Below are 19,316 nucleotides of genomic sequence, written 5' to 3'. Positions count from 1 at the left end.
CCATTCATCTGTTGATGGGCATCTAGGTTGTTTCCATCGTTTTGCTATTGTGAACAATGCTGCCATGAACATAGGTGTGCATATGTCTATTCGACCAACTACTCTGTTTTTTTGACAGCATGTATCATCACCTAATGCACATACGTTTATTTATTTATACATATAAATACATTTTTGTTTTTGTTTTTGTTTTCCTTTGTCTCTCCCACAGAACGTAAGTACTATAAAGGCAGGTTTACTGCTCAGTTTGTTCTTCATATATCTTGCACTCACAGCAATGCCTGATGTTCAGTAGACACCTGTAAATTGTTTTGACTGAATGAAGGAATATATAAGTTAAACACTTCTGAAGAATATAGGGTTGCTCTGAGTTGGAATCAACTCAACAGCAACAGGTTTGGTTTGGTTTTGGTTTGGAGAATAAGGGAGATTTTGTTGGCAAGGTTGTGCCAAAGAAAATAGAAGTTAAAAAAAAAAAAAAAAGGTGAGATGTGAACACTTCTAAGAAAAACTGAACTATTTCCCACTTCCGCTTAGCACCAATTTCACATATCCTCATGTAATTAGCATAAAATACTGTGACTATACTGAAAATTTACAATATAAATAAAAGTAATCAATTTAAATAATGTAATAATTTGATATGTATTTATTGTCTTTCAATATACTTGTTGATAGAGAACTTTACTAGTAATGAGCAAAACAATGCCTTGGGTTAAAAAAGAAAATCATTGGATCTAATATATTCATTCCATCAAGTTAGAACTAAAATAAAAATTGAAAATTTTACTTCTCAGATGTAAGCCTTCATTTTTGTTTTATATGTGAATGTATTATCGCAGTCATCTTTTATATGTAACCGTAAGATTTAAAAGATCAGGAAAAAAAACATACAGAATGCCTAACACACTCCACTTAATTTAATAGATGGAGAAATCGTGACCCTTTGGTTAAATGACTTATTTCAGGCTCATAAGGTTAGCTTAGCTGCAAAGCTGGAACCAGAACCCAAGTCACCTAGTCCCTTTGTAATCTTCTCACTATAATGAATGAAAGGTCTTATTATTTTCTAAAAATTCCTGTGATGGACATGAAAATGTGCCTCTCAGATCTGGAACTAAGAAGAATACTAACTGACCTAAGGTCTCAGTTATTGCATTCTGAAATCCCCCACCACTTTTTCGTCATAACCATACTTCTCCTGGGCATGCTTCCCAGTGAATGAGGTGGCAGGGATACTACGGCAGGCCCACTACTGGGAGACATGTGACTGCTCGAACTGACAGCTTTGACTGGAGGACTCCTAGTAGGCCTTGAGGAAACTCTCTTGGAATTGTACTGCAGTTTAAAATTCTTCCTACCCAACATGTCTTCCTTTCCTCTCTGCTCCACAAAGGTTAGATTTGCACTGAAGTCTGATGTCTCCCCCAGCCTCCTTTGGCTCCCTCCCCATTTTCCACAGAACCGTGGAGGAGCTGTTCTCAAAAGCTATTTGGAGAAGTAGATACTGTGATGCAAAGGGTGGCCGCTATGAAAAAGTACCTCTCAGATCTTCAACCACAGGGAGCCTAATTGACCAATAGCCTCAGTTGCTGGGCTCTGAAATCAATCCCCACATTCAAGCTGAGGCCACACATGAGTTGTTCCCAAGCTAATGACTGAGAATGACAGGGAAATTAAGGCAGACCCATTCCAGAGAAACACAGAACTCCTCTGATAAGCAATTTGGGATCAAGGACTCCTCATTGGCCTTGCCAAAACTTTCTTAGAATAGCTCTGCAGTCTAAAACCTAGCCTTCTTTCCTTACCTCTCTCATACACAGGGGTTCAAACCTGCATCATGGTCTGAATGTTCCCCCAGCACTCTCTAGCTCCCTCCCTATTTTCCATAATAAGTGTTTTTCTCAACAAACCTCTTGCATGTCTACCTTATCTTGGAGTCTGCTTCTTGGAGAGCCTGAATTAACACAAACCAACAACCAAACCCATTGCCACTGACTCGATTCTGACTCAAAGTGACCCTACAGGACAGAGTAGAACTGCCCCATAGGGTTTCAAAGGCTGTAATCTTTATGGAAGCTTACTGCCACATCTTTCTTCTGCAGAGCAACTGGTGGGTTTGAACCGCCAACCTTTTGGTTAGCAGCCAAGCACTTAACCACTGCACCACCAGGACTCCTTTGAACTAACACATTCCTTGTAAATTAAAAAGTCAGGATTTCCTTTATATTTTTTATATTATTACACAGGGCTTATTTTTACATTTATTAACTTTTTCTGAATTTAATTTTTATTTATCCCACTTTATTTATAAATATTTTTTAAATGTATAAAATAAAACATCTTTCCTAATGTCATTTTATTGTCCATTCAGCTGGAAGCATACATAGAAATCTGAACTATCAATTTTTCTTTCAAGACTCTACATTAGTATGAATTAAAAGCATACATTTTTGATTTGTTGGAATTTTAAAAATTAGTATTTTAATACTAAGCAGTTTACCCTCCTGGTAATTATTTAAAAACATTCAGGATGTGAACCAAAGATCCCCAGCCAGTGAAACCACCTGATCAAGGCAGACCAAACTCTGGACACTGCTTTGATATCTTCTAAAATAAACTCTATAGTAATGTCTCATTGTTTTACCAATACACTAACAGAACTTGGCTGAAGAACAGAGGGGCTGGTGTCATGGCTAAAGTCTTCTTGTACTTTTGTAAATCAGCAAGCTTTCTGTCAGCTATAGAACTCAAACATGTCCCAACCCAAGTAGGGAAATATAATTAATACTTTTCCAGTGCAACTCAAATAAATAGCTCAAAATACTTAGTAAATTTTCCACTATTCAAATAAATCTTCAACTAATCTCTAAGGAAAACAATTTTGTAAATTGCTTTAAATGGTAGGGAAAATAAAGCTTACTGGTAAAAACTTCTACAATTAGTACTATTAGAAACAAATTTGCCCCAAACAGGGAAAAGTTGTTCATACGCATTTTTAATATGTAACAAAGGCATTAAAATCAAAGAATAAAGTAAAACCAAAATTTAAAGTATTCCAAAATCCTAAATATAGATAAAACCTTGGAAAGTAAATTGACGTATTCATGTTCATATATCTTTAACTTCAAATTATCATCTTGAAATAGAAAAGACTGAGCCACGATTTTGCAACAGGTGAAAACATTACTCTTGACCAGGTATGATACTACCTTGGTCATTGTCTTGAATATTTAAAAAAAGTTTATAAAAAAATACTTTTAAGAAGCATATATTGTGATTTCACTCCACAGACACATAATATTATAAATATCCAATTTACTATACTTCACATGAATCCAAAGGACTAGCAGAAATAATTGGTAAAGAGCGACTTAAGATAGCTAAAAATAAAATCGAGAATATAAATAATGTCAAGATATGACTATCGGTTGGGGTAAAGTTCTCACCAACATTTACCACATGGATTTTTTTTTTTTTTTAAGTTTAATAAAAGAATTTAATTACCATTAACTTGGTCATAGTTGGTCTTGGTCCTCCTATAAATGAAGGATCACTTTGCTCCTCTACACCTGGGACCTCACTTAGATTTGGATGCTGCTCATTTGAGGTGGTCAGCAACTCTGGTAGATCCAGAAATTGAATTCCACACTTAGAAGCTGCTGTTTTTACTTTTGGCACTTCCTGAATCCTCTGGTACCAAGATGCCAGCAATGGAAATTCTACCAGCTTTTCAGAATGTTTCTTGCAGATAATTACCTAGGCAGGAAAGAGCAAAATACATTATATGTTGTTTGTTTATAGCTGTATTGAGGTATACTTCACATGGCATAAAATACACCCATTTTTAATCAATGAGTTTTAATAAATTTAAACATTGTGCAACCACTAGCAAATCCAGTTTTAGAACACTTTCATCGCCCTAAAAAGTTCCCTTGTACCTGTTTGTAGTCAATCTCTCTGCTCCCATGGCCAGACGCAGGCAACAACCTTTGGGCTGTCTCTTTAATTTTGCCTTTTCTAAACTTTGACATAAATGGAGTCATACAATATGCATCTATCTTTTTTTTATGCAGCATTTTATTTTGGGGGTTCATCCATGTAGTTGCACTTATCAGTAGTTTGTTCCTTTGTATTGATGAGTAGTAGTCCATTGTGTGGCTACATCATATTTTGTTTATCCATTCACCAGTTAATGGACATTTGAATTGTTTCCAGTTTTTGGCTATCATAAAGAATTCTGCTATACATATTCATGTGCAAGTCTTTATGTGGAAATCCTTTCACTTCTTATGAATGGATACCTAGGAGTCAAGTCACTAGGTTGTATGGTAGGTATATGTTAACTTTTTAAGAAACCACCAAACTTTTCCAGTGGCTGTACCATTTTAGGAGTCCTGGTGGTGCACTAGTTAAGAGCTATGGCTGCCAACCAAAAGGTCGGCAGTTTGAATCCACCAGCAGATCCTTGGAAACCCTATGAGGCAATTCTACTCTGTCCTATATGGTCACTATGAGTCGGAATCGACTCAACGGCAACAGGATTGGTTTTTTCCGGAACCATTTTATATTCCTACTAGCAATGTATGAAGGTTCCAGTTTCTCCACATCCTTGCCAGCACTTGGTATGGTCAGTATTTTTATTTTAGCCATTCTAGTGGGTATGCAGAAGTATCTCATTGTGATTTTAATTTGCATTTCCCTATAACTAACGATGTGGAGCATATTTTCATGTGCTTATTTGCCATTCATATAACTTCTTTGAGGTGTCTTTATGTTTTTATCATTCATTTCACAACATAAAAATTGGGGCAACTCTTGCATCCGGGGCTAACATCACTTCCATTATTGTACATGGATTAATGTATGCATCCCCCAAAACACTTTGAGTTAGAAATCTGAAATGTAAAAGAATTCTCAATAGACTTGATTTGTAATAATATTTCTTAATTTTTGTAACAATTTTGCATAATTTTTGAGACAGTATAATGAAGAAAACAAAATTGATCCATAATACTGCTGTACATCTAACCTCTGATATCATTAAACTTTATTATAAACACAAACATAATACATTTCCAATACTGGTGAAAAATTCAAAATACACAGTTAAAATAGAAAAAAGAAAAATCTCCAACCACCACCCTACCTCTCTCTCAGAGGTAAACAAAGTTAACAGTTGCTTGTATGTTCAAGGAAAAAAAAAAAGAGCATATACTTTATTTATACAAACAGGGACATAACAATATACACTATTTTACACCCTTGATTTTTTTCACTTACTAATATATCTTAAAGATCCTTCCATATTAGCATTATATTAATGTACCAAATTCTTTTTACCTTTGATTTGGAAATATCACACAAGTAATAAGTGTACAGTTTAATTTTCACACACAGACACAAACACACTGTATAACCACTGTCAAGATAAAAAATAGAACATAACCAGCATTCTGGAAGCTTCCTTCATGTCCCGAGTCAGCACAGCTTCCTAAAGAAACCTCTAAATGGAATCATACAGTACATACATACCCTTCTCTGTCAGACTTCTTACACTCAGTATTATGTTCTCAAGATTCTTCCACATTTTATTCATTCTTCTTGTGGAATAGTCTATTGTACGATACAGCACATTTTATATATTCTTTCTACTGTTGTTTTCAACTGGGTAGTTTTACTAATAGTGCTGGAAAGAACATTCTTGTGCATGCCTTTTGGTACATGTATGTATGCATTTTCTGTTGGATATAAACAGGAGTGGAACTGCTAGGTCATAGGGTATACATTTAAATTAGGAAATACTGCTAGCTTTCCGAAGTGTTTGCACTAATTTATACTCCCACCATTCAGTTTTAAGAGTTATACTTGTTCCACATTCTCCTCAATAATTGGCATTTTGTTTCATTAGTTTTAGCTATTCTAGTAAATATGTAGTGGTATTTCATTGTGGTTTTAATTTGCACTTCCTTAATGACTAATTTGGAGTCCTGGTGACACAGTAGTTAAGAGCTACAGCTGTTAACCAAAAGGTCAGCAGTCTGAATTCACCAGCTGCTCCTTGGAAATCCTATGGGGCAGTTCTACTCTGTACTATAGGGTTGCTATGAGTCGGAATCGACTCGACAGCAACGGGTTTGGTTTGGTTTTTTTTTTTTTCTTTTTAATGACTAACGTTGACCACCTCCTCATGTTTATTGAACATTTAAATATTTTCTTCGGTATAGTTCTTGTTTATGTCATTTGCCCATTTTTCAATTAGGTTTTTTTTTTTTAATTATAGTTCTTTTATTTTGGACGCGAGTATTTGCATATATTTACTGTGAATATCTTCTCCCACTGTGTGGTTTGTCTTTTCACTGTCTTAATGGTATTCAACAGAAGCTCTTATTTTAAATGAATTTCACTTTATCTTTTCTTTTATGATAACTATTTTTTCTGTGCTGTTTAAGAAACCTATTGCTACCTCAATGTCAATCTCTCCTCTGATACAGTCTAGAAGCTTTATTGTTTTACCCTTCATATTTAGATCAACAACCTATCTGGATTTGATTTTTGTATATGATATGAGGTAAGGTAAAGTTTAATTTGTATGAATAAAATATCCAATAGATCCACACTATTTACAGAAAAAAATCATCCTATCCCCAACCCACTCTCTATCTGTAGTGTGCTTTTGTTGTAAATTGGGTGACCTGAAAAAGATGTCCATTTCTGAACTCTCTATTCTGTTCACTTGGTCTATAAATCTATCTTTTGGCCATCATCACACTCTCTTAATTAGCAGGATATTAAAGCAAGTCTTGCTATCAAGAACTCCAACCTTGTTCTTCAATATTGCTTTGGCTATTCTAGTTCCTTTACATTACTACATAAATTTTAGAATTAGCTTGTCAGTTTCAACAAATGCAAACATACACGCACACAAAACATGCTGATTTGATTTGGATTTAAACTATAATTTGGGAGAGAATTGACATCTTAACAATAATTAAATTTTCCAATAAAAGGACATGGTATAACTCACCATTGATTTAGGATTTCTTTAATTTCTCTCAGTAACGTTTTGTAGTGTTTGTCATTTATTTTTAGGTGACCTTACGTATAACAGGGATCCCTGGTGGCACACTGCTTAAGAGCTTGGTTGCCATCCAAAAGATTGGCAGTTTGATTCCACCAGCCACTGCCCCTTGGAAACCCTATGGGGCATTCTACTCTGTCCTATAGGGTCGCTATGAGTCAGAATCAACTCAACGGCAACAAGTCATGTATAACAGAATGAAATGTTGAGCGGTTTTGTACCATCTTCATGATCTTCGGTGGTTTAATTCCATTGTTGTGGCTACTGTATCAATACATCTCACTGAGGATTTCCTTTCTTTCCACTGACCCTCTACCAACCACGATGTCCTTTTCTAAGAACTGGTCTTTCCTGATGACATGTTCAAAGTAAGCAAGCCGAAGTCTCCCAATCTTTACTTCTAAGGGGAATTCTGATTGTATTTCTTCTGATTTGTTCATTCTTCAGGCAGTCCACAGTATATTCAATATTCTTCGCCAACACCACAATTCGGATGCTTCAGTTCTTCTTCAGTCTTCCGTTTTTATTGTCCAGTTTTCCCATGCATATGCGGTGATTGAAAAGACCATGACTTGGGCCAAGTGCACCTTAGTCATCAAGTGGCATCTTTGCTTTTTAAAACTGTAAAAGAGTTCTTTTGCAGCAGATTTGTACAATGCAGGACATCATTTGATTTCTTGACTGCTGCTTTGATAAATATTGATTATCGATCCAAGTACAATTAAATCATTGACAAACTCAATTTTTTCTCCATTTATCATGATCTTGATTATCAGTCCAGTTGTGAGGATTTTCATGTCTACACATTTAGGCGTAATCTATCCTGAAGGCTGTAGTCTTTGACCTTCATCATAAGTACTTGAAGTCATCTTCGTTTTCAGCAAGCAAGGTTGTGTCATCTGCATATCACAGGTTGTTAATGTCTTCATCCAATCCTGATGTCCTGTTCGTTTTCATATATTCCAGCTTCTCTGATTATTTATTCAGCATTAAAACCAAAAAGCAAACCCATTGCCATCAAGTCAATTCTAACTCATAGCAACCCTATAGGACAGAGTAGAACTGCCCCATAAGGTTTCCAAGGAGCGCCTGGTGGATTCGAACTGCCGACTTATTGGTTAGCAGCCTACAGATTGAATAAGTAAAGTGAAAGGATACAATTCTGCCACACGTTTTCTGATTTTAAACCATGCCTTGTTTTTTCAAAAGACTGTCTCTTAATCCATTTAAGTGTTCTGGAATTACCATTTATCAAATTATTATCCATAATTTGTTATGATCCACACAGTCGAATGCCTTTGCATAGTCAATAAAACACAAACATCATTCTGTTATCCTCTGCTTTCAGCCAAGATCCATCAGCAGTGATATCCCTTGTCCTCTGTCCTCTTTTGAATCGGGCTTGAACTTCTGGCAGTTCCCTCTAGAGGTACGGCTACAGTCATTTTTTAATTATCTTCAGCAAAATTTTGTTAGCACATGATATGAATAATACTGTTTAATAATTTCCACATTCTGTTTGATCACCTTTCTTTGAATGGGCACAAATATGGATCTCTTACAGCCAGGTGGCCAAGTAGCTGTCTTCCAAATTTCCTGACATAGATAAGTAATAGCTTCCAGTGTTGCATCTGTTTGTTGAAGCATCTCAGTTGGTTTTCCATCAACTCCTATAGCCTTGTTTTTCGCCAATGCCTTCAGTGCAGTTTGAACTTCTTCCTTCAGTATCAACAGTTCTCAATCATATGCTACCCCCTGAAATGGTTGCACATCAACCATTCTTTCTAGGACAGTGTCTCTGTGTATTTCTTCCATCTTATTTTAAAGATTCCTGTGTCATTCAGTTTTTTGCCTATAGAATCTTTCAGTAATGCAACTTAAGGCTTGAATTTTTTCTTCAGTTCTTTCACTTTGAGAAATGCCAATCATATTCTTCCTTTTTAGTCTTCTAACTCCAGATATTTGTACATTTCATCATAATACTTACCGTCTTCTCAAGCCACCCTTTGAAATCTTCTGTTCAGTTCTTTCACTTTATCATTTATTAAAATCACTTTAGCAACTCTGCACTCAAGAGAAAGTTTCAGAGTCTCTTCCGACAGCCATTTTGATCTTTCTTACTTTCCTGTCTTTTTAATGACCTTTTACTTTCTTCATGTATGGTGTCCTTGATGTCACACCACAACTCTTCTGGTCTTCGGTAGTGCTCACTGTGTCAAATCTATTCTTGAGATGGTCTCTAAATTCAGGTGGGATGTTTTCAAGCTCGTACTTTGATTTTCGTGGACTTCCTTTGATTTTCTTCAGCTTTAGCTTGAACTTTCATATGAATAATTCATGGTCTTTTCTGCAGTCAGACGCTGGCTTTGTCTTGACTGATGATATTGAGTTTCTCCACTGTCTATTTTCACAGATATAGTTTATTTGATTCCTGTATAGCCCATCCAGCAAGGATGTGTTCTTGAAAAATAGGATTTACAATAAGTAAGTCATTGGTCTTCCAGAATTCTATCACATGATTTACGGCATTGTTCCTATCTGGCATCATTGTATTTTACAACTACTGATTATTCTTGTTTGTTTCCAACTTTCACATTCTAACCACCAGTAATTATCAATACACCTTGATTGCATGCTTGACCAACTTCAGACTGCAGCAAATCTTCACTCTCTTCATCTATGGCGTTTGTGGTTAGTGCAGAAATTTGAATAATAGTCTTATTAACTGCTTTTCCTTGTAGGCATATGGATATTAACCTACCACTGACACATTATATTGTATATATTTTGTTAGGTTTATTCTGAACTACTTCATTTTTAAAATGTTATTGTAAATGGAATATTAAATGTTTCATTTTCTAATTTTTCAATGCTCACACATACCAACAAAACTAATTACTATTTAATGTTGATGTTATATGCAACACCCTTCCTAAACTGACTTATTAATTTGTAGATTCTTCTGGATTTTCTATGTACACAGTAAATTCATCTGTAAATAATGACAGTTTTAATTCTTTCTTTCTAATCTCCAAACTATTTTTTTTTCTCTTTTCCATATTGTCCTGGCTTGAGCAATGCTGAATAGAATTGATGCTCATAAATATACTTGCTGTTCCTGCTTTGAAATGGAACACATTCAGTATTACACCATTAAGTATGATGTTACCTATAGTACTTTGAAGGTGCCATTCCATTATCTCCTGGCTTCCAAGGTTATATTGCAGTCAGCCATCACTCTTGTTGATGGCAAAATCTTGCTTCTTTTAAGATTTGTTGTCTTTGTTCTTTCCAGCAGTTTGGCTACAATGGGACCAGGTATAGCTTTCTTTGTATTTATCCTACTTGCTGTTAGCTGAGCTGCTTGAATCTGTATATTGATGTCTTTCATTAGTTTTGAAATATTCTTAGCCATGATCTCTTCAAATACTATTTCTGTACCATTCACTTTTTCCCTCCTTCTAGAACTCAAATTACTCTTATATTCAACCTTTTAATTCAGTCCCATGTGTCTCTTATGATCTATTGTGTTTTTCCATGCCTTTTTTCTTTTCTTCCTCTATTCAACTTGGATATTTTCTACTTATCTGTCTTCAAGTTCACTAATTTTGTTTTCTTCTGTCCCCAGTCTTCTGCTAAATCCATCAGTGTTCTTAATTTTAGATCTTGTATTTTCAGGTCAACATTGTCCATTTGATTTTTCTTCAGATTACAATTCCTTATCCTTTCATCTGTTTGTTCCTTTTCACTAACATATTAATCATAGTCATTTTAAAGTCCTTATCTACTACTAACTCCAATAACTGGACCATCTTTGAGTCTCCTGAGTATCAGTCACATTTTGATACCTTGCTATCAAGTAATGTTATTTATTAAAATTATTAACCAAACATCATTTTTAAGGAATCTTAGATGCTCCATATAGTAATCCATAAGACAGCTCTTCTTATCTAGAACTCTATTTCTTCTAGTCCTCATTGCTTCCACAGGTCTCCAATGTTTTTAAAAATACCATTTTTAAAAAACAACTTTATCTAGTTTTTTTTTTTCCTACTTATTTCATTGGGTATGTTGGTCTGCTAAAAACCTGCTCCATCCCACCCAGAGATAGTCCTGTATCACTTCCTGCATCTGTGGCTTGAGGACTTTCATTGGCTTCTGAAAATATTGCTTCTATTCTATTTTTTATTTCCTCCCTTTCTGTGATTCAAATTACATTTGTAGACCTTTTCACTGTGAATCAAATAAACTTTTGCACTGTTTTCAGTATTTTCTGTGCTTTTCTTCCTTACATGCTACACTCTAGGCTGACCTTCTTCTAGTTCACTAATTCTCTGTTAGCTATGTCCAGTTTGCAAATAATCAATCTATTGAATGCCTAATTTTTGTTATAGCTTATTTCATTCTATAATTTCCATTTTTATTCTTGTATTATAGATTTTAGTTACCTACTCACATTCTTCGTGTTGTCATCTGTTTTGAACTTATCAATTGCAGTTATGTTGAAGTCTGGGTCTTGTATCTCCAAAATCAAAGTTTCCTGTAGAACCATCTCTGTTGTTTATTTTTTCCTCTTGGTTCTGTTTTTCTGTATGCCTGATGTTAATATTGTATGTCTATGAAAAATTATAGAGGCTCTTGATGGTGCTCTTCTCCTCCCACAAGGATTCCCCTTACTTTCTGGCATGCAGCTGGAATAGGGTACGTTTACCTCAATCCATCTGGGATATGCTTTCCTAAAGCTGAATTTCAGTCTACGATTCTGTTTACCTGTTTTACCACCACTTATAGGGTAAGCCTCCATAGGTCCCAAATGAAACCTAGGTAATTACCAGAGACCCTCTTCAGTGAAAGGTCCTGAACTTCATTTCTTGTCTTCCAATCCATGCGATAGGCGATAACGCTACTCTGCTTTCGACTGCTTTTACTTAGCTTTGTAGCCTTTTGCTCTGAGCAGCTAATACTCAGCAAATATACAGAGGGGAAACCACTCACTTCTCTACGTCTCCCTTCTTTAAGGGATCCTGGCCTCTTGACTGATGGCTATCAATTTTTACCAGAAAAGCTATTTTTTATCTTCCAAGTCTCATGTAATTGCCAAAAGCTCTGCTGGCTTCTTTGTCTCTTAGCAGCTGCTATTTTGCTATCACTCAGAACTAGGCTGACTTCAAGAAATTATCTTTCTCTTTAGAATCTTGGCCCCTCAGATTAGCTATTATAAATCAGTGATGTCTAATGCCTTAAAACAGTTTTGTTTTTGTATTTTATCCTATTTTTTTCCTTGCTTTTGGTAAGAGTGTAGATGTGCAACAAGCCATTCCAAAACTACCTTATTCTTTTTAATTAAAAAAATAGTATTCTATTATATGGGTATGCCAGAATTTATTATACCATTACATGGATATGCCAAAATTTATTTAGCCTATACACTGCATAGAAACATTTAGCTTACTTCCAAAATTTTCTATTAAAACAATTCTAACACAAATATCCTTGGATATACGTCTCTGTGCATATGTGAGTACATACGTAGGATAAATTTCCAGCACTGTAACTGCTGGCTTAAAGAAAATGTGCTTTTGAAACGATGATAGAGCTTATCAAACAGCCCTGAGAAGATTTTGCAATAGTATGCACAAAAAAAATTATAAAATCTTACTTGAGCATATAAAAGATCTATATGAATAGAGAACTAAGAACTATATATATTCCAAAATGAAAGATTTGATATGGCAAAGATGTCTGAGTTTCCCCAAATAATTTACAAATTCAGTTAAATACTAATAAAAATCTCAGAGGATTTTTATTTGTGAAATCCGACTAGCAAAACAGCCTTTTTTTTTTTTAAAGAAAGTCAATATAGATAAATTTGCTCTACCAGAATTTCAACTATACTATAAACTCACTGCTGTCAAGTTGACTCCAACTCATAGTGACCCTATAGGACAGAGAAGAACTGCCTCATAGGGTTTCTGAGGCTGTAGATCTTTACAAAAGCAGATTGCAACATCTTTCTCCCATGGAGCGGCTGGTGGGTTTAAACTGTCGATCTTTTGGTTAGCAGCCAAGCACTTAACCATTGTGCCACAAGGGCTCCTATAAGCTACTATAATTAGAAAAAGTATATATTAAAGCAGGAATAGAAAACACACCAATAGATTAATGAACCTGAACAAATGTACATACAATAAATTAATGATAAATATTGTTTTTCACCCAGGAGAGAAAAAAAAACCATGAAATATTTAATAAGTTGTATTCGAACCCACCAGCTGTTCTGTGGGAGAAAAGACCTGGTGATCTGCTCCCATAAAGATTTACAGCCTAAGAAACCATATGAGACAGTTATACTGTGTCCTTTAGGGTCACTATCAGTCATAATTGACTCGACAGCATACAACAACAATTGGGACAATGACTTATCCAGTTCATAAACAAATAAACAAAAATCCCTAATGTATAATACCATCTGTAAGACCAGTTGAACACTACAAGAAAATACAACATATATAAAAGTTAACAGATTAACATCAATAATATATGAAGACTTTTACAAATCAATAAGGAAAAGATAAACAAATTTATAGAAAAATGGGTAAAGGACAGGAAAATCACAAGAGAAATATAACCAGCTAATAAACACATAAAAAGATGCTTAACATCATAGTAATAAGGAGACTATACATTGAAACAACAATAAGAATTTTTTTGCATATCTGACAAAAATAAAGACAATGTAAATATTACATGTCAGAAATCAGGCAAGGAAGTAAGTATATTCGTATTTTATTGGTAGGTATGTATTCTGGAGGACAAAATGGCAGTATATAAAAAATTTTTGAAGTCCATACCATTTGACACAAGCAATCTACTTCTGATAATTTATCTGAAAGAAATATGTGCAAACTGGTCCAAAGATGCTCAACATAGCATTGCTTACAGCAGTATAAAACGACAATTTAAATCTTCATCAATAGGATATCTCCCTACCATGTAATTAATACCAATATTAATATATTGATATGCAAACAGTGCCAAGACATATTGATAAGGGCAAAAGCAACTTGAAAGGTAATGTACATAATATGATCCCACTTCTGTAATTTTAAATATATATATGTGTATGTATACACATTTATACACAAGAAGTTCTTACATGACTTATCTAACTAAATGAAGTTTTCCAATACTTATATATATATATATATACATACACTGATTGATTCCCAAAGCGCACTTTAATAACAATACTAGCAGACTACCATCTACTACTATAGCCATACACTTCTCCTACCAGGATGCCATTTCCCTTTCTTCCCAAATATACTTCTGCAGGTTGTATTTATTATATTAAATAATATATAATCTAATGATACATGAGTGAAAAAGAAAGTTGTGGTTTCTATGAAATATATACTGAATGCTTTGGAAACAAACATTAAATATAGGAACACAACAGAAGAAGATAGGGTAAATTATAAAAATTATGTATTCAGATTACTTCACAAGTGTCTTTAATGTCTCTCTGCACTTTTACTGAAACTAAAAAATCAAAGAATATGCATTATGGTATCAGCATGCTCATATTCAAAGTAAGTCTTAGCACTAAATCCAAAAAATATGTTGAATAAATACACAATTTTATATTTTGGGTTAAAATTTAAAGTATGCATGTATCATTTTTACATTCTCCCTTTTAAATGACTTTTTCAGTTAACTGATCAACTCTGGTTGAAATTCCAATACATAAGAGCGTGTCTAATGTGTACACCTCCATTTTTAAAAAAAAAAAAAAGACTGAATAAGGTCAGTGAATTTTATCAACGTAAATTCCCTGGTTGCAATATTGCAAAATTATATGCAAGATGTTCCCTTGGGGGAAACTAGGTAAAAGGTATATATGATCTCTCTGTATTATTTCTTACAATTGCAAGTGCATGTGAAACTACAAATATCTCAAAATAAATTAAAAAAAAAAAAAAGAGGACGAAGAAGCAGAAGAAGCATACACATCCAGAAGGCTGCCTCTAGGAAAGGGAATGGAAGAGAGGAGAGTGAGGGAGGACTTTTAATTTCTATGCTGTAGAGGAGTTTTGGTTTCTGTTTAGGATGTGGAAAACTGGAAAGAAGATCACTTCCACCCTAAGAAAGAGGGAAAAAATGAATAAACTACAAAGTCAACAAATACAAAGTCAACAAAGTCATAACTCCTTCATGAGAGAGCAGTCAATCAAGTAACCTGAATTCCAAAGAGTTCCAAGACCCTCCAAGTAAAGACTGGACACACATATTGACTCACATGTAGCAGAGCAAGGAAAGAAAACACTGAAGCCATACAAGTGGATAAGAAATCAGAAAAAATTTTAAAGAATTATTAAAAGTCAAGAGTAGATTAATATATTAGTCTGTAATACCCAAGAGCCCCATGCACAAGAAGAATTCCCATTCACTTACAAACTCTTTTCTAGAGGCCTCCATAAAATAATCATAAGAAGATAGGGTCAGGAGATATGGGTGGGGCAAATCTTTAAGAGGTGATCAGCCTGTTTCACTGTGCCCTCTGTCCTATGAAGCCACTGGGGGAGGGACAGCAAACCCTGTAGCCACCAGGACACAGGAAAATTCCCACTGAGTCTGGTGGAAGAGTTGAAGAAAAAGCTCTATACCACAGGGAGAGGGGCAAGATCTTGTGGGCCCAGTATTCTATACCAATAGAAAGCAGAGGTCTTCTACCTCTTGGGGCAGAAAAACAAAGGTAAGAGAATTCATTGCCCAAAGACCTGTGCTACTAGTAATTTTAAAGGATGTTCATCAGGCAAAAGGAGTATGATGGAAACACAAATCTAGACAAAGAAATGAAGAGCGGTAGAAATGGTAAAAATAAAGGTAAATATTTTTTCTTATTTTTAATTATTCCAAAAGATAATTATTTGCCTAAAGCAAAAAGAATAAAAATGTATTGTGGGATTTATAATACATGGAAAAGTAAAATGTATGACAAGAATATCATAAAGGATCAGAGGAAAGAATTGCAAGTATATGGCCCTTACACTATATGTGAAATTGTATAATAGTAATTGAAGGTGATAAAGATGTAAATTGAAAACCTAGAACAAAGACTAAAATAACCTTGCTAAAAGGTATAATTAACAAGCCAACAGTGGGATAAAAATAATAAAATAAAAATACTCAATTCAAGAGATGAAAGAAGAAACAGATCAAAGAACAAATGGGACAAATAGAAACAAAACTAGTAAGATGATAGATTTAAACCCAGACATATCAATAATTACATTAAATGTAAATAGGATAGACACTCCAATTAAAAGGCAGAGATTGTCAGATTGGATTAAAAAGCAAGACCCAACTTTTCAATATGCTATTGCCAAGAAAACCACTTTAAATATAAAGAAAGCATAAAATAAAGTTAAAAAAATATGGGGAAAAGATATACAATAAAAACAGTAATCAAAAAAAAAAGTTGGAATAGCTATCTCAATACCACATAAAGTACACTTCAGAAAAGGGAATATGACCAGACATAAAGAGGGACATTATGTAATTATGAAGAGGTAAAACCAAAGTGAAAACACACAATCCTAAATGTGCATGCACCTAACACCAGTTCTTCAAAATACATGAAGCAAAAACCATTAAAAAGGAAAGAAGACATAAATAAATCCACAGTTAGAGTTGGAGACTTCAATGTTCCACTACCAGTAACTGAAAGAACAAGCATAGAAAATCAGTCAGAACATAGACCTGAATAGGACTACTAACAAACTTGGCCTAACTGACATTTATAAAACACTCCTCACAACAACAGCAGAAAGCACATTTTTTTCAAAGGCACATTGAACATTCATCAAGACAGACCACATTCTGGGCCAAAAAATGAAGTTCAGCAAATTTAAAAGAACAGAAACCATAAGGAAAAAAAAAAAAAAGTTCTCTGATCACAATAAAATTAAGGCAGAAATTAAGTACAGATACATGTATCAAAAATTCCAAAGTATTTGAAAACTAAACAACTCATTTCAACATAACACATGGGTCAAAGAGGAAATCAAAAGAGAAATTATAAAATATTTTTAACAGAATGAAAACGAAACAGAAGATATCAAAATGTGGGAGAACCAGCTAAACCATTGCTTAGGAGGAACTTTATGCCACCAAATGATTACATTAGGAAAAAATGTTTTGAATCAGTTATCTAACAGTCCACTTTGAGAAACTGGAAATAAAGGAACAAACTGAATGCAAAATAAGCAGAAAAAAGAAATAATAAAGATAAGAGCCAACTTCAATAAAACTGAAAACTAAAACAATAGAGAAAATCAGTAAAGTCAAGGGCTGGTTCTTTAAAAAGATCAATAAACTTGATAAACCTCTAGACAAGGCTGATCAAAGGAAAAAAGAGAAAAGACACGAATTACCAATATTAGGAATGAAAAAGGGAACATCAATATGAATCCTATAACCATTAAAAGAATAAAAAGGGAATGTTATGAACGTAACATACATCATACATCATGACCAAGGAATGGAAGGTTGGTTCCACATTAAAAAATCAATAAATGTAACTCATCACATCAACAAATTAAAAAAGAAAAACTATATGATCATCTTAATAAATTTAAAAAAAAGCATTTGACAAAATTGAATACCCATTCTTGAGAAAGATCTTCAGCAAACCAGAATTAGAAGAAACCAGAGTCAGAAACTTCCTCAAACTGATAAAGGACATTTATAAAAAACCTTGAGCCAATATTATACTTAATGGTGAAAGGTTAAATGCTTTCCTCCTAAGACTGGGAACACGGCAAGATGTTCCCTCTCTCCACTCATATTCACTGTTGTGTTGTAATGGAAATTCTAGTCCAATAAGGCAAGAAAACAAAATGAAAGGCATGCATATTGAGAAGAAAGAAACAAGCCTGTCTTTATTCCTAGACAACATGATTGTCTATGTAGAGAATCCCAAATAATGTGCAAAAAAAATAGCTATTAGAACCAAAAAGTGAGTTTTATAAGATCACAGAATACAAAGTCATCATACGAAAATCACTTGTATTTCTATCTATTCCATCTACCAGCAGAACTCTGGTGGTACAGTGGTTAAGAGCTCTGCTGCTAACCAAAAGGTCAGCAGTTCGACTTCACCAGCCACTCCTTGGAAACTCTATGGGGCAGTTCTACTCCATCCTACATGGTCGCTATGAGTCGAAATTGACTTGACGACAAGTTTTTTGTTTTTTTATTCATGAATATTAGTTAAGAAACTAATGAAGACAGAATTCCATATCTATAGAAGTGTTAAGTTCCTCAAAACAAACTATATAACATTTTATAATTTTCACCATGTGAAGTCCTGTTGTTGTTGTAGATAGGTGCCTGTGAGTCAGTACCAACTCATAAAGACCCTATGTACCACAGAACCAAACACTGCCTAGTCCTGTGCTGCCCACACAATCGTTGCTATATTTGAGCCCATTGTTGCTGCTGCTGTGTCAATCCATTTCATTGACGGTCTTTCTCTTTTTTGCTGACCCTCTACTTTACAAAGAATGCAGAAATTATTGGACAATATCATTAATATCACACACAAGTAAAATTTTGCTGAAGGTCATTCAAAAGCGCTTGCAGTAGTACATCGACAGAAAACTGCCAGAAATTCAAGCCGGATTCAGAAGAGGACATGGAACAAGGGATATCGTTGCTGATGTCAGATGGATCATGGCTGAAAGCAGAGAATACCAGAAAAATGTGTACCTGAGTTTTACTGACTATGAAAGGCATTTGACTGTGTGGATCATAACAAATTATGGATAACATTGTGAAGAACGGGAATTCCAGAACACTTAATTGTGCTCATGAGGAGCCTGTACTTAGACCAAGAGGCTGTCATTCGAACAGAACAAGGAAATACTGCATGATTTAAAGTTAAGAAAGGTGTGTGTCAGGGCTGTATCCTATCACCATACTTATTCAATCGGTATGCTGAACAAATAATTTGAGAAGCTGGACTATATAAAGAAGAACGTGGTATCAGAATTGGAGAAAGACTCATTAACAACCTGCAATATGCAGATGACACAACCTTGCTTGCTGAAAGTGAAGAAGACTTAAACCACTTACTGGTGAAGATCAAAGACCACAGCCTTCAGTATGGATTACACCTCAACATAAAGAAAACAAAAATCCTCACAACTGGACCAATAAGCAACATCATGAT

The 19,316-nt window shown here is 34.6% G+C and overlaps 1 protein-coding gene across 3 annotated transcripts in view; it reads right to left on the bottom strand.

Annotated features, from left to right (window-relative positions):
• LOC111818984 (glutathione S-transferase C-terminal domain-containing protein-like) overlaps nt 1-19,316 on the bottom strand; it is a 62,520-nt gene that overhangs the window by 21,995 nt on the left and 21,209 nt on the right. For 2 of the 3 annotated variants that reach the window (XM_023734767.1, XM_023734766.1), the window contains exon 4: nt 3,508-3,759. In XM_023734767.1, coding sequence (XP_023590535.1) covers nt 3,508-3,759 — 252 coding nt within the window. Of the gene's footprint in view, nt 1-44; nt 316-3,507; nt 3,760-19,316 lie in introns of those variants that run through there. The other variant, XM_023734768.1, reaches the window with a different exon arrangement.

The sequence above is a fragment of the Trichechus manatus genome, unplaced genomic scaffold (genome assembly GCF_000243295.1).
Source record: "Trichechus manatus latirostris isolate Lorelei unplaced genomic scaffold, TriManLat1.0 scaffold00071, whole genome shotgun sequence".
Taxonomy (NCBI): Eukaryota; Metazoa; Chordata; class Mammalia; order Sirenia; family Trichechidae; genus Trichechus; species Trichechus manatus.
The sequence above is the reverse complement of the archived record's forward strand: the minus strand, read 5'-3'. Positions and strand labels throughout refer to the sequence as shown.